Source organism: Dipodomys merriami, unplaced genomic scaffold (assembly GCF_024711535.1).
Source record: "Dipodomys merriami isolate MVZ:Mamm:240054 unplaced genomic scaffold, mDipMer1.0.p SCAF_3, whole genome shotgun sequence".
In the NCBI taxonomy this organism is placed as follows: domain Eukaryota; kingdom Metazoa; phylum Chordata; class Mammalia; order Rodentia; family Heteromyidae; genus Dipodomys; species Dipodomys merriami.
The window spans coordinates 1,280,700-1,294,067 of record NW_027204492.1 but is presented as its reverse complement, the minus strand read 5'-3'; the positions used below and the strand labels follow the sequence as shown (position 1 = coordinate 1,294,067).

The following is a 13,368-nucleotide window of genomic DNA, read 5'->3' as shown; positions in this document are numbered from 1 at the left end:
TTTCCTTGCCCAAACTAACAAAGTCCCAGTGACTGCTACAATCATTTGGGACCCCCGAAGCCACTGCGTGTATAGGCACCAGCCCTTGGAGAGAGCAAAGGAAATAAAGAGAAGAACAGCACATCGTGGATTTCTACCTTTTTCAGGTTTCATGTCTACAGACAGCATGGAAGAACTGTGGAAGTGGAAGTGGGAGGTGGTGGGTATGTGCATGCGTCTCACTGGGCTGGCAGTTCCAGAACTGGAAAGTCAGAGCTGTGAGGTGACCCTCTCCAAAGGGCTTGCTGGATGTCCTTGATTCCCAGGGGGAGGGCACTGGCACTCAGCAGTAGACCCCCTGACCCCGTTAAGGCTCATCCGATGAAGTCTTAGTGTCCTTGGAGTCCAGCCTCCACCTAAAGGGGCTCCAAGCCTGCCAGTCTATAGTGTGCCACTTGTGCCAGACCAGTGCCCCGAGGCCAAGCAGTATGAGTATGGTGCATGTGCACAGACGCGACTTGACCAGGTTGAAGGGGCAGGAGCACACCGTGGAGACAAGGACCAAGAGAATGGTGGCCAAGGTGAGGAGCAGGCTTACAAGTCTGAACAAAAACTTCAGGGGACAGCTTCGGAGCTTTGCTGTCATACCCACTTCAGTGACTTCCTGTAGATGTTCTAACTTGGATATTCGGTCCTTGAAATTCTCCATGACCTCCTGCAAGTGACAAACACAAAAGCTTACCCGAAATTAAAACAAAATGGTGGTTACTTCACTGAGTTGCTTAGGGGATCTGCACCAACTATGGTTGAGCTGAATCTTTCAGGAGGGATATAGAGAATTCCCAGTATATACACAGCAGAGACAGAGTTGCTGCGGAAGGCCGTGCAGACTCGGCCATACTTCCCATCATTACCTTGTGAGACTGAGGATTTACTTGGGACAAGGTTAAGCTAGGACAGGGGTAGGAGAGAAGGGTGTGGAAGAGAGTGAAGGGTAGGAAGCTAGGTCCACAGGAGTAAGTTTGCAGAAGCTTTCTCTGCTCCAGCAACTCAAGCATCACCAGCAACCTCCCCACCACCACCAGGGCCCCTATCTGTGGTCACAGACTATGGGATGAGACCCAGGGACTATTCTCAAGCGTGAGAACCACAGCACTAGGTTTCCCAAAGCAACTAAGCTAGATGATGAGATGGAGCTCACATGTATATAATGACTAGACTGGATTTTAGAGCTCCTTCGACATCAGGAGAAGCACAGTCACCCAGGACTTGGCTGTTGAATTCGTTTGGAGGCATCCAAACAGATTTGTCAGTCCTATGTATTTCTCCTTGGCCCTTTCTTAAAGAGCTTCCCCATGATGTTCTCACCAAGATTTCCTTGTCTCTTTCATAGGACAAATAGGCCATTTTCTCTTCAGTGCAGGCCAGATTCTGTTTGAGGTGGTAAATCTCATCCAAGTGCACCTGCAAGTGGTCATTCACCTGTTCTTCCATCAATGCTTGTCTTGGGAGCAAGAATAAAAGTCAAAGTCTCTCAGGCTGGCAGTGAGCACACTGCACCTAGATTGCACTTGGATTCCCTTGCCTCCCTCTATTTGTGTGTGCTGGTACTGGGGCTTGAGCTCAGGGTCTCTTGTGCTCACTCAGCTTTGTTGCTCACAGCTGGCCCTCTACCACATGAGCCACAGCTCCACTTTTGGATGTTTTTGGTGGTTCATTAGAGATAAGAGTCTCATGGACTTTCCTGCCCGGGCTGGTTTTGAACTTCGATCCTTAGATCTTACTCTCCTGAGTAGCTAGGATTACAGGTGTGGGCCACCAATGCCCAGCTTGTCTCCCTCTTTTAAAATTTTATTTTATTATTATTTTTTGTCAGTCGTGGGGCTTGAACTCTGGGCCTGGGCACGGTCCCTCAGCTCTTCAGCTCTAGGCTAGTGCTCTACCACTTGAGCCACAGTGCCACTTCTGGTTTTCTGGTGGTTTAGTGGAGATAAGAGTCTCACAGACGGGGCTGGGAAGGTGGCTCAGTGGTAGAGCGCTTGCCTTGCATGCTCGAGGCCCTGGGTTCGATTCCTCAGCACCACATAAGCAAAAAGAAAAAAGCCGGAAGTGGCGCTGTGGCTCAAGTGGTAGAGCTCTAGCCTTGAGCTGAAGAGCTGAGGGACAGCGCCCAGGCCCAGAGTTCAGGCCCCACGACCGGACCCAAAAAAAAAAAAGAGTCTCACAGACTTCCCTCCCCAGACTGGCTTTGAACCATGATCCTCAGATGTCAGCCTCCTGAGCAGCTAGGCATACAGGCGTGAGCCACTGGCACCCAGCTTCCCTTTTTTTTTTTTTTTTTAATCTTGGACTCCAGTCAAACAGCCTCCTCTTCCAGGTCTGCCTGGAGACACTCCAAACACACATCAGTCATATGTAGATGAAACACAGATTTATCTTATATGTAGTTATTTTCTAGTAACAGCTTTCCAAGAATTTCTATAGATCAGAAATTATAGAAATGAAAATCTAACCCAGGCACTGATAGCTCACCCCTGTAATCCTAGCTACTCAGGAGGCTGAGATCTGATGATTGATGTTCAAAGCCAGCCTGGGCAGAAAAGCCCATGAGACTCTTATCTTCAATTATCCAGCAAAATGTCAGAAGTAGAGGTATGGTTCAAGTGGTAGAATGCTAGTCTTGAGTGGAAAAGCCAAGTGATGGCGGCTGGGAAGGTGGCTCAGTGGTAGAGCGCTTGCCTTGCATGCCTGAGGCCCTTGGTTCGATTCCTCAGCACCACATAAGAAAAAAGCTGGAAGTGGCATTGTGGCTCAAGTGGTAGAGTGTTAGCCTTGAGCTGAAGAGCTGAGGGACAGTGCCCAGACCCAGAGTTCAGGCCCCACGACCGGACCAAAAACAAAAAATAAAACAAAAAAAAAAAAACAAAAAAAAAAAACAAAAGCCAAGTGATAACATGAGGTCCTGAGTTCAAGCCACTGGTTTCAGAGTGAGGAAGGGTGAGAGGGAGAGGGCAGGGAGAGAAAAAGGGAGAGAGAAAGAGAGAGAGGGAATCAAAACTGTGTGTACTATCCAACTCCATGAATATCCCTGGGGTCAATGTTTAGCATGTAATAGTTACTCTATAAAACTGTTTTAATACAGGGATTGAGAGTCACAAAAGATAAATAGTGTACAATTGTACTTATATGCAATGTCCATAGAGACGGAAACAGATGAGGAGGTGTCAGGAGCAGGAGGAATGACTTATTAATGGGGACGAGATTTCTTTCGGGGATGATACAAATGTCAAGCAAGTAGATTGTGGTTAATGTTAGACAATTTTGTGACTATATCAGAAACCACTGAATGCTACACTTTAAATGGGTGAAACTTATGGGACCTGAATTATATTTCAATAAAGCTGTTCCTTAAACAAACCAAAAAGTTAGATTGTGGTCATGGTTTCACAGCTCAGTAAATTCAATGACAACTATTGAAATGTACTCAAAATGTTGCATTTTATGACATGCAAAGTATATCTCAGTAGGGATATTTTTAAGGACACAGGCAAAACACTATTAGCTGTTGTAAATATAAATATGTAGGTAGTAAAAGTATTCAGGGCTTCAAAATGGTTCATAACTGGAAAACTTTTTTGACATTCCTCCTCTGGGCACTATGGTAGGCAGACAAGCCAGAGGCATAGATGCAAGGCTGCTACAGAGGAGGCTTGGGATTTGTCATTTGTGACATAGTAGAGGAAGTCCTAACCTTCCCAGAGAGCTAGGGCTTCCATGCTGTAAGGTACAGAAGGACAGCCACACTCTGGGGGCACACGAGGCACAAACAATGATGTGCATGCACAGGCTGGAAGACAAATAAGGATCTCCACTTGGTCATATTCCAAAGACTTGACCAGCATCCACATCAAGACATCCTCAAGGCAGCTAGTACACGGCCTGCTGCTTTGTTGAATCAAAAACCAGCTTTGTTGTTCATCAAAAACCAGCTCCTAAGAGGACCATTCCATTTGTCTCAACCTCATGTACCTGTGAAACTTCAGCTGACAAGAAGGGCCAAGGGCTGGAAAGGTGGCTCAGTGGTAGAGCGCTTGCCTTGCATGCATGAGGCCCTAGGTTCCATTCCTCAGCACCACATAAGCAGAAAAAGCCGGAAGTGGCACCGTGGCTCAAGTGGTAGAGCAATAGCCTTGAGCTGAAGAGCTGAGGGACTGCGCCCAGGCCAAGAGTCCAGGCTCCACGACTGGCAAAAAAAAAAAGAAGGGCAAAGAGGGGAGTTCATAGGATGCCTACCCACCAAACAAACTCCTCAGTACTCTCAGTTCCATTTACAAAAAAAGAACTGAGCCAGGTGTGGTAGTGCATCCTGGTAATCCCAGCACTATGGAGAAATCGTCAGGTCCTGCCTCAAAAGAGAAGAAAGGAAAAAAGAAAAAAGAAAAGAAAAAAGAAGATCCGGTTAGAAGAACATTCAAGATATTAACTATGCACCAGTATAGAATATTCTTCATGAATATGAATAGATTCAATCTTGATAGATTTATAAGCATATATGACTAGGTTCTTGAATAAGATGATAGTAAGTAATATTTTCATGAGAATATTCTTTCCATCTTCCTTCTCTCAGCCCTCCCTCTACTCTCCTTCCCTTCTGGCAGCAGTATCCTAAACATGACATAGTTGACTCCTCCCTCTGTCCGGTTCTTACTCAAAAAAGCAAATAGACCAATCTGGAAAATGCTTTTCTGGAGATAAAATGATGATCATTCAACCAAATCACCCCCAAAATATTAGAAAATTTTCTTCAAGAACACACTCTTTGCTGGAGGTATCACAATATCATCCTTCAAACTATACTACCAAGCCATAGTAATAAAAACAGTTTGGTACTGGCACAAACACAGACCTAAAGACCAATGAAATAAACTAGAAACTAACTCAGGAATAAAACCACGCAGTTACCACAAACTAATTTTTGATAAAGGAACCAAAAATATACAAAGTAAATAAGACAACCTCTTCAACAAATGGTACTGGGGAAACGATATCCACCTGCATGAGACTGAAATTAAACCTCTGTCTTTCCTTCTGTACAAAAAATCCACTCCAAGTGTATCAGGGAGCTCAAAGTTAAGACCTGAAACTTTAAAGCTACTACAGGAAAATGTAGGGAAAACCATGGAGGTCATAGGCACAGGTAAATAGTTTCTGCATAGGAAACCAGTTGCCCAAAGGATACAGGAAAGAACTGACAAATGAGATTATATCAAATCAAAGAGTTTCTGCACAGCAAAAGAAACAGTAACCAGGACCAAGAGAATAGGAAAAAATTCAACAGATAAAGTATTGATATATATAGAATATACAGAGAACCTAAAGGTAAACAGCAAAAGAATAACCAATTAGTAAATGAGCAAGCAAGTTGCACAGTAGTGCAGTGACTAATAGATACATGAAGAAATGTTCAACATCCTTAGCTATACAGGAAATGCAAATCAAAAGCTCACTAAGATTCTCACCTCAGTCAGATGGCAGTCATTAAGAACACAAGCATGCAGGTGCCAATGGCTTACACCTGTAATCCTACCTACTCAAGGGACTGCAAGGAGATCTGAAGGTCACGGTTCAAAGCCAGCTTGGGCAGGAAAGTCTGTGAGAGTCTTATGTCCAATTAACCAGCAAAAACCTGGAAGTTGAGGTATGGCTCAAGTGGTAGAGTGCTAGTCTTGAGCATATAAGCTAAAAGACAACACCCAGGCCCCAAGTTCAAGCCCCAGGACCAGCACAAAAAAAAAAAGAAAGAAAGAAAAATGAGTGGATTAGATTTGCTGAGAGTGCACACACCTGTGTATGCGTGCGTGCGCCAGTCCTGGTTTTGAACTATTTGGGGCCTGGGTGCTGTCCCTGAGCTTTACCACTTGAGCCATAGCTCTATTTCTGGTCTTTTGGTGATCAAATGGAGATATGACTCTCATGGACTTCCCTGCTCCAGCTGGCAGTCTCCTGAGTCACTACGATTACCAGGGCCCAGCAGATTTGCCTTTTTCTTATTGGGTTCCGGTCTTGTCTTTGAGAAAAATAATACCAAGCCATAGCATGGGGGAGAAAAATCATCCAGTCATTTTTGGACCTAATAGCCACTGCCTGACTTTATGCACCAGTTCAGATAGGGTGGCAGTGTGACATCAGTCCTGAGAAACCTTCCCAGCATGTGGGGACTAAGGGGCACTGCCTGCCTAAAGTCAGCTGTTTGCCAGGCTCCCACTGCCACCTGGCTGCCTCCATGCTCCACTGCAGTGCTGAGACTGTTTGGCAGAGACCCTCCCTGGAGCTCCTTACTCTCCAAGCCCAGGTCCCGTGTTGGCCCTCAACCATCCCCCATTCTCAGAGCCAAGGCCTGAGAAGGGACTTGTCTTACCTGAATTTCTCCTTCTGAAGGGATTGCAGTGATTCCTGCAGATCCCTCAGATACCTCTCCTTGAGGCTCTGGTAGGACACCTGAAGGCCAATGTGGAACCTGCTGACCTCTTTTAGATTTTCTTTCATCTTCTCCAACAACAGCTTTTGATGCTTGGCCACAGACTTAGCATCTGAGATTTTCCCCAGCTGCAAGGCTGAGAGGCGGTTCTTCAGAGAAAAGGCCTTGGAAAGGTCAGACAGACTGGTGAGCATGCCATCTTCCCCACCTAGCTTGGCTGTCTCAGAAGCTAAGGCCCTCATGCTGGGCTGTTCACAGCTGTCCAGGCTGCTTTCAACCCTCAGCATTGAGCCCGGGGTCCTGCAGCTCTCCAATTCTTGCAGTTGCTGTTGGCACTGGCGGAGCCTTCGCTCAATCTGGGCAATGGTGGCAGAAGCCCTCTGGTTCACCTTCTCAAAGGCCTGCCGGATGTACAGGGCCTGGCGTTGGTCAGCTTTGGACACCAGCTTGAGGTAGCTCATCGTGTTCACATCCCGACTGACTGTCTCCACTTTCAGCTGCTCTGAGAGGTAGAAGATGCGGTGCTTGACACTTTCCTGTAAGTTGTGGGCAAGTTCCCCATCTGAGATGCTGGAATGACCACTGGGGCGGTCTTCATTGGATGCCAGGGACTTGGAGGAAGGCACGTTGGATGGAAGGGTTGACCTCTGGCTCTTGTTCTGTTCTGCCTGCATTAGCTAACACAACACATAAGGGTGGTGCTTTGTGAACTGTAAATAATAGGCCATTTGGACATTCATGTTTCATTTCATAAGAATCCTTACGTGTGTGAGTAGACACTGATGGGTGTACAATTTGTTCATTCAACACGGGCCCAACAGACTGAGGAGGTCAAGTACATCTTCTGATCTCCACTCCTTTCCAGTGCCTAAAACTCCTTATGTCCTAGGTACACCTTATCCTGACCCTAAAGTGACTAGAATCCTCCATCTCCATCTGCCTCACCCATTCTTTCTTTCTTTTTTTTGGGGGGGGGGGTCGGTCATGGGGCTTGAACTCTGGGCCTGGGCACTGTCCCTGAGCTCCTCAGCTCAAGGATAGCACTCTACCACTTGAGCCACAGCAACCACTTCCAGCTTTTTCTGTTTATGTGGTACTGAGGAATAGCACTCTACCACTGAGCTGCCTTCCCAGCCCATGCCCCCCTCCCCCATTCTTACACTTACCTCTCCTCCTATATTTTTTTCTCGGTCGTGGGGCTTGAACTTAGGGCCTGGGCAAGGCAAGCACTCTATGACTTAAGTCACAGTGCCACTTCCAGTTGTCTGGTGGTTTACTGGAGATAAGAGTTTCATAGACTTTCCTGCCCTGGCCGGCTTTGAACCGCGATCCTCAGATCTTAGCCTCCTGAGTAGCTAGGATTACAGACATGAGCCACCAGCACCCAGCATCTCCTCCTATTTTCCCTTCCAAGAAACTTCCAATTACAGGTCACATTTAGAAAGAACTAGTCTTGTAAAGGATGAATAAAATCATTCCCATTAACCCATATGGCTTCTGTATTACTACTCTCAGGGGAATAAGAGAGGCAGGCAGGGCTGGGAATATGACTTAGTAGTAGAGTGATTGCCTAGCATGTGTGAATTCCTCAGTACCACATAAACAGAAAAATCTGGAAGTGGGAGTGTGGCTCAAGTGGTAGAGCACTAGCCTTGAGCACAACGAGGCTCAAGGACAGTGTCCAGGCCCTGAGTTCAAGCTCCAGGACCAGCAAAAAAGAAAAAGAGAGAGAGAGAGAGAGGAAGGCAGAGATTTGCATCCATTTTTTTTTGTCAGTCATGGGTCTTGAACTCTGGGCCTGGGCACTGTCCCTCAGCTCTTCAGCCCAAGGCCAGCACATTACCACTTGGGCCACAGCACCACTTCCAGTTTTGTAGTGATTTATTGGAGATAAGAGTCTCATAGACTTTCTTGCCCAGTCTGGCTTTGAACCATGATTCTCAGATCTCAGCCTCCTGAGTAGCTAGGATTACAGATGTGATTCACCAGTGCCCAGCCTTTGCATCCATTTTTTGCAACAATCTAGCTCACACATTATTTTGTGAGCTCCTACCATGTGCTACACAAGCCGAACACAGTTACGGGTGGAAAATTCTTTTTTTATTACTCATCATTTTTATTTAGTATGTACTCATACAGATAAAAAACATATTGCTGGGCTGGGAAGGTGGCTCAGTGGTAGAGCGCTTGCCTTGCATGCATAAGTCCCTGGGTTCAATTCCTCAGCACCACATAAGCAAAAAGAAAAAAGCCAGAAGTGGCGTTGTGGCTCAAGTGGTAGAGCACTAGCCTTGAGCTGAAGAGCTGAGGGACAGCGCCCAGGCCCAGAGTTCAGGCCCCACGACCGGACCCAAAAAAAAACAAAAAAACATATTGCTAGGGATTGAGGGTGTTAGCTCAATGGTAGAGTGCTTGACAATTAGGCCTGAGGCTCCAATTTAATCCTCAGCACCACATGTATGTGTATACATATGCATATATGTGTATGTATGCATGTATGTATATGCATCTGCATGCATACACATATGTATATCTACACACATACATATGTATGGATACACCTGCATACATGGATATATTTGCCCATTTATATGTATATATGTTGGTATTTACACATGTATGTGCATATATATTGTTTTTAATTTTTATCAAGAGAATATTTTTTAAAGTAGGCAGAAAGGGCACAATGAATTAGGGGTGGAAAATTCTATTATAACACAAAAGAGTTTCTCACATGTTGAGAACTAATACTGCCTAAAGCAGCCTTCAAATTCTGCCTCTACCACTCTGAGATCTTGAACAAGTTAACAAATTATTCTGAGGCATGATTTTCTAAAATCAAGATGATATGAACAGATCTGGAACCCAGAGCAGAAGGGGGGGAGTTACTCTGAAACTATACAGACCTTAACCACAGATTACCATCTGAAAGAGCTCTCCCAGCAGCAAGTCCAGAAATGATTATACTGTAGCAGAGAGCTTAGTTCTGTGTATATTATGATCTGTAAATTATACATTAATTTAGAAAGCACAGTGTGATGCCACTAACAGAACCAGAAGATAGGCAAAACTCAGAGTAAATGTCAGCAATGACAGAAACGCTCAGTTACTAGCACTGGAAGAGGAAAATGGCACAGCCTCTATGGAAAAAAGCATTGGGGAGTAACATGAATTGAAAGACGTGTAACAGTGATAGCGTTTACAGACAATATCTTCTGGAGAAAAATGATGTTCCAGTAATTAATTACTTTGAAGAACCCACCTGCCCATCAAGAGCAAAAAGTGTAAGTGAACAGTTAAATATCCAGCAATATACTCCTATGTATCACAGGAAATGCACTTGAGCCTTGAAAGACATGAATCAATCTCACAGGCAGAATACTGAACACAAGAGTCTCATAGAAAATTCACTACTACATATAATTTTACTTGTATGAATTTCATGAACAAACAAAAGCAATATTACATAGGAATGCCTACACTGATGACAGAACTATGAAGAGAAAACATAAACTGTAGGGTCCATGTCGGGAAGAACAAGGCTGTGATTGGGAGGGGATAAGTAGAGTTTGGGGTGCATGTCAAAAGTAGTAGTTAAAAATGCATTGCACCAGAAACCGGTGACTCATGCCTATAATCCTAGCTACTCAAGAGGCTGAGATCTGAGGATATTGGTTCAAAGACAGCCCAGGCAGGAAAGTCCATTAGACCCTTATCTCCAATTAGCCACAAAAAAAAAGAAACACAAATGGAGCCATGGCTCAAGTGGTGGAACACTAGCCTTAAGAAAAAAATGAGCCAGGCACCGGTGACTCACGCCTATAATCCTAGCTGCTCAGGAGGCTGAGATCTGAGGATAGAGGTTCAAAGCCAGCCTAGGCAGGAAAGTCCATGAGACTCTTATCTCCAATAAACCACTAGAAAACCAGAAGTGGTGCTGTAACTCAAGCTGTAGAGCACACGCCTTGAGCTGAAGAGCACAGGGACACTGCCCAAGCCCAGAGTTCAAGCCCCACGACCTACCAAAAAAAAAAAAGAAAGAAAGAAAGAAATGAAGAACAATGACAGTACCCAGGCCCCAAGTTTAAAGCCCAGAACACACACACACACACACACACACACACACACACACACACACACACACACACACACACACACACACACACTGTGTTGTTCTACCATTTTCTTTCTCTGTGCTGGTACTAGGGCTTGAACTCAGGGCATCAAGCTCTCACTTGGCCTTTTCTCTAAAAGATGGCTTTTTGGTGGCTAACTGGAGATGAAAGCCTCATGGACTTTCCTACCTGGGCTGACTCTGAACCACAGTCTTCTCATCTTAGCCTCCCAAGTAGCTAGAATTATAGGCATGAGCCACCAACATCTATCCTGTTTCTTTTATGTATATGTGCCTGATTTTACAACCTCCAAAAAGTTTCTGAATGTTCAATATATTGATTTAGCAGAAGATTTGATATGACTGCAGAGAGTATTGGTAAACTGTAAATGGAGCTAATAAAGGATCCAGTGTGCAGCACAGATCAAAAAAATAGAAAATTTGAAAAGTATCAATAGAGAAGTGTGAGAAAATTTCTCCAAAATCTTATCACTATGCCAGAACAAAGCAGTGACAATATTTGAAGATTTTTATTCCTTAAGAACTTTCCAAAAGTAATAAAAGCAAAAAAAAAAAGAAGAAGAAGAAGAAGAAGCATAAATCCCAAGCAAGGAAAACAGAACTCAATCCTTACCTAAATTTAAAAAAATTATCAAAATTTGTTAGAGGATAAAAGCTGATTACCTTTAAGACCCAGACTTCTAGATTAAAAAATGACTTCTGAGTAACATCAATAGAATCCAGAATCCAGTTCACTAGTATCTTCACTAGGCAGGCAGGAAAACTGTTGGAGAGAAAACATTCAAAGCCACCAAAGTCAGGATGTCTCAGATTGTTCAGCAACAGCATGGTGGGGGGGGGGGTAGTTGAAAATGAAACTCTGAGGGAAAAATTAGTTTAAACCAAGAATTCAATGTCCAAGTTATCCAAGCCAGCAAGTGTAAGTTTAGGATCTTTGCCTGTTCTTTCTTTTCTCTTCCCTTTTTTGTGGTACTGGGAATGAAATCTAAGACTTCACATCTGCACTCTACTGAAAGAACATCAATACCTTGTCTTTTTTTTCTCTTCTACATTCAAGCCAACATGCACACACACACACACACACACACACACACACACACACACACACACACACAACTATGTGAAAATGACCTATGTAACTTATAGGCAGGAATGGGAAGGGGGATCTGGGGCAAAGCTAAGAAAGGAGTGACGTTTTCCAAAAAAGAAAATGTACAGCCGGGTGCTGGTGGCTCACTCCTGTAATCCTAGCTACTCAGGAGGCTGAGATCTGAGGATCGTGGTTCAAAGCCAGTCCGGGCAGGAAAGTCCGTGAGACTCTTATCTCCAATAAACCACCAGAAAACTGGAAGTGGCACTGTGGCTCAAGTGGCAGAGCCTCACCTTGAGCTGAAAAGCTGAGGGACAGTGCCCAAGCCCAGAGTTCAAGCCCCATGACCGACAAAAAAAAAAAAGGAAATATACTCATTACCTGAATTGTGAAGTGGCAACCTTAATAATAACAATAAAATTATATTATTTTTTAAAAATGCACAACTGTGGCAAAGTGATCAACTATTTATAAATCCATGCATCAATTAAATACTATTTTCCCACTGGGCACCGGTGGCTCACACCTGTAATCCTAGCTACTCAAGAGGCTGGGATCTGGAAGATCACGGTTCAAAGCTAGCCCCAGCAGGAAAGTTCCCGTGAGACTCTCATCTCCAATAAACCACCAGAAAACAGGAAGTAGTACAGTGACTTCAGTAGTAGAGTGCTAGCCTTGAGCTAAAGAGCTGAGGGACAGTGCCCAGGCCCAGAGTTCAAGCCCCACCACCAACCAAAAAAAAAAAAAAATACTATTTTTTCATCCATTAGGATGCCAAACATTAAAAAGAAAAAAAAAATGAAAAATTATGTCATTCGTGTATTCTGCAAGTAGAGGACTATAAAGCTTCAAGACCTGTTGGATACTAATGTAACTGTAACCTCTCTGTACAGCATCTTTCCAAGAAAATAAAACTTTATTTTTATTTATTTATTTATTTATTTGTCGGCCATGGGGCCTGGGCACTGTCCTTCAGCTCTTCAGCTCAAGGCCAGTCCTCTACCACTTGAGCCACCTTCCCAGCCCGAAAATAAAATTAAAAAGCTTAAAAAACAGAAGACTTGTTGGACCACCAAGCAGGATCTACTGAAAATTTAAATATATACATTAGTTAACCCAGTAAGAATGTGGGAACTTAATGGTATTCCGGGTTCTCATGCAGGATTTAAGCATTGTTGACATAAGAACTTATAAGTATTTGAACCTGGGGGATCTATGCTGATTCAGGGAGGGCCATCTCAAGTCAAAGGGAAGAGTTCTTTGACACCAACATTAGGGTCTTTAGAAAGATAAGTAGCCTAGGATACATTTCATACAGAAATTGCCCATTCTGTGGTTACAGGGAACTCACTGCAGTGAGCCTCCTGGTCAAATAACAGGCTGACCAGAGGAAAAGGCCACCTATGCAGCCGCAGGGGCTGAACAGAATGTTCTCAAAAAATGGCTCAGAAATGACATGGCGCCACAGAATCTAGAGCTGCCATGAGAAAACTTGATCAACCTGACAAACTTAGCTATCATGTGTGAGAGGTAGCTAGTGGCAAGCTCTGAAATTACCTAGTGTGCCGGAAATAATGGCTCCTGTCTGTGATCCCAACACTAAGGAGAATCTTGGGTACAACCCAACCTGAGCTATATAGTGAGACCTTGCCTCAAAAAAAAAAAAAAAAAAACAATAACAACAAA

General features: G+C 44.2%; 1 protein-coding gene across 3 annotated transcripts in view; it reads right to left on the bottom strand.

The window, feature by feature from the left end:
- Positions 1 to 161: 161 nt before the first annotated feature.
- Tex28 (testis expressed 28) overlaps positions 162 to 13,368 on the bottom strand; it is a 43,261-nt gene continuing 30,054 nt past the window's right edge. For 2 of the 3 annotated variants that reach the window (XM_070038861.1, XM_070038862.1), the window contains exons 3-6: positions 11,256 to 11,355; positions 6,398 to 7,134; positions 1,348 to 1,483; positions 162 to 694 (exon numbers count right to left, since the gene is read on the bottom strand). In XM_070038861.1, coding sequence (XP_069894962.1) covers positions 347 to 694; positions 1,348 to 1,483; positions 6,398 to 7,134; positions 11,256 to 11,355 — 1,321 coding nt within the window. In that variant the 3' untranslated portion in view covers positions 162 to 346. The remainder of the gene's footprint in view (positions 695 to 1,347; positions 1,484 to 6,397; positions 7,135 to 11,255; positions 11,356 to 13,368) is intronic. The other variant, XM_070038863.1, reaches the window with a different exon arrangement.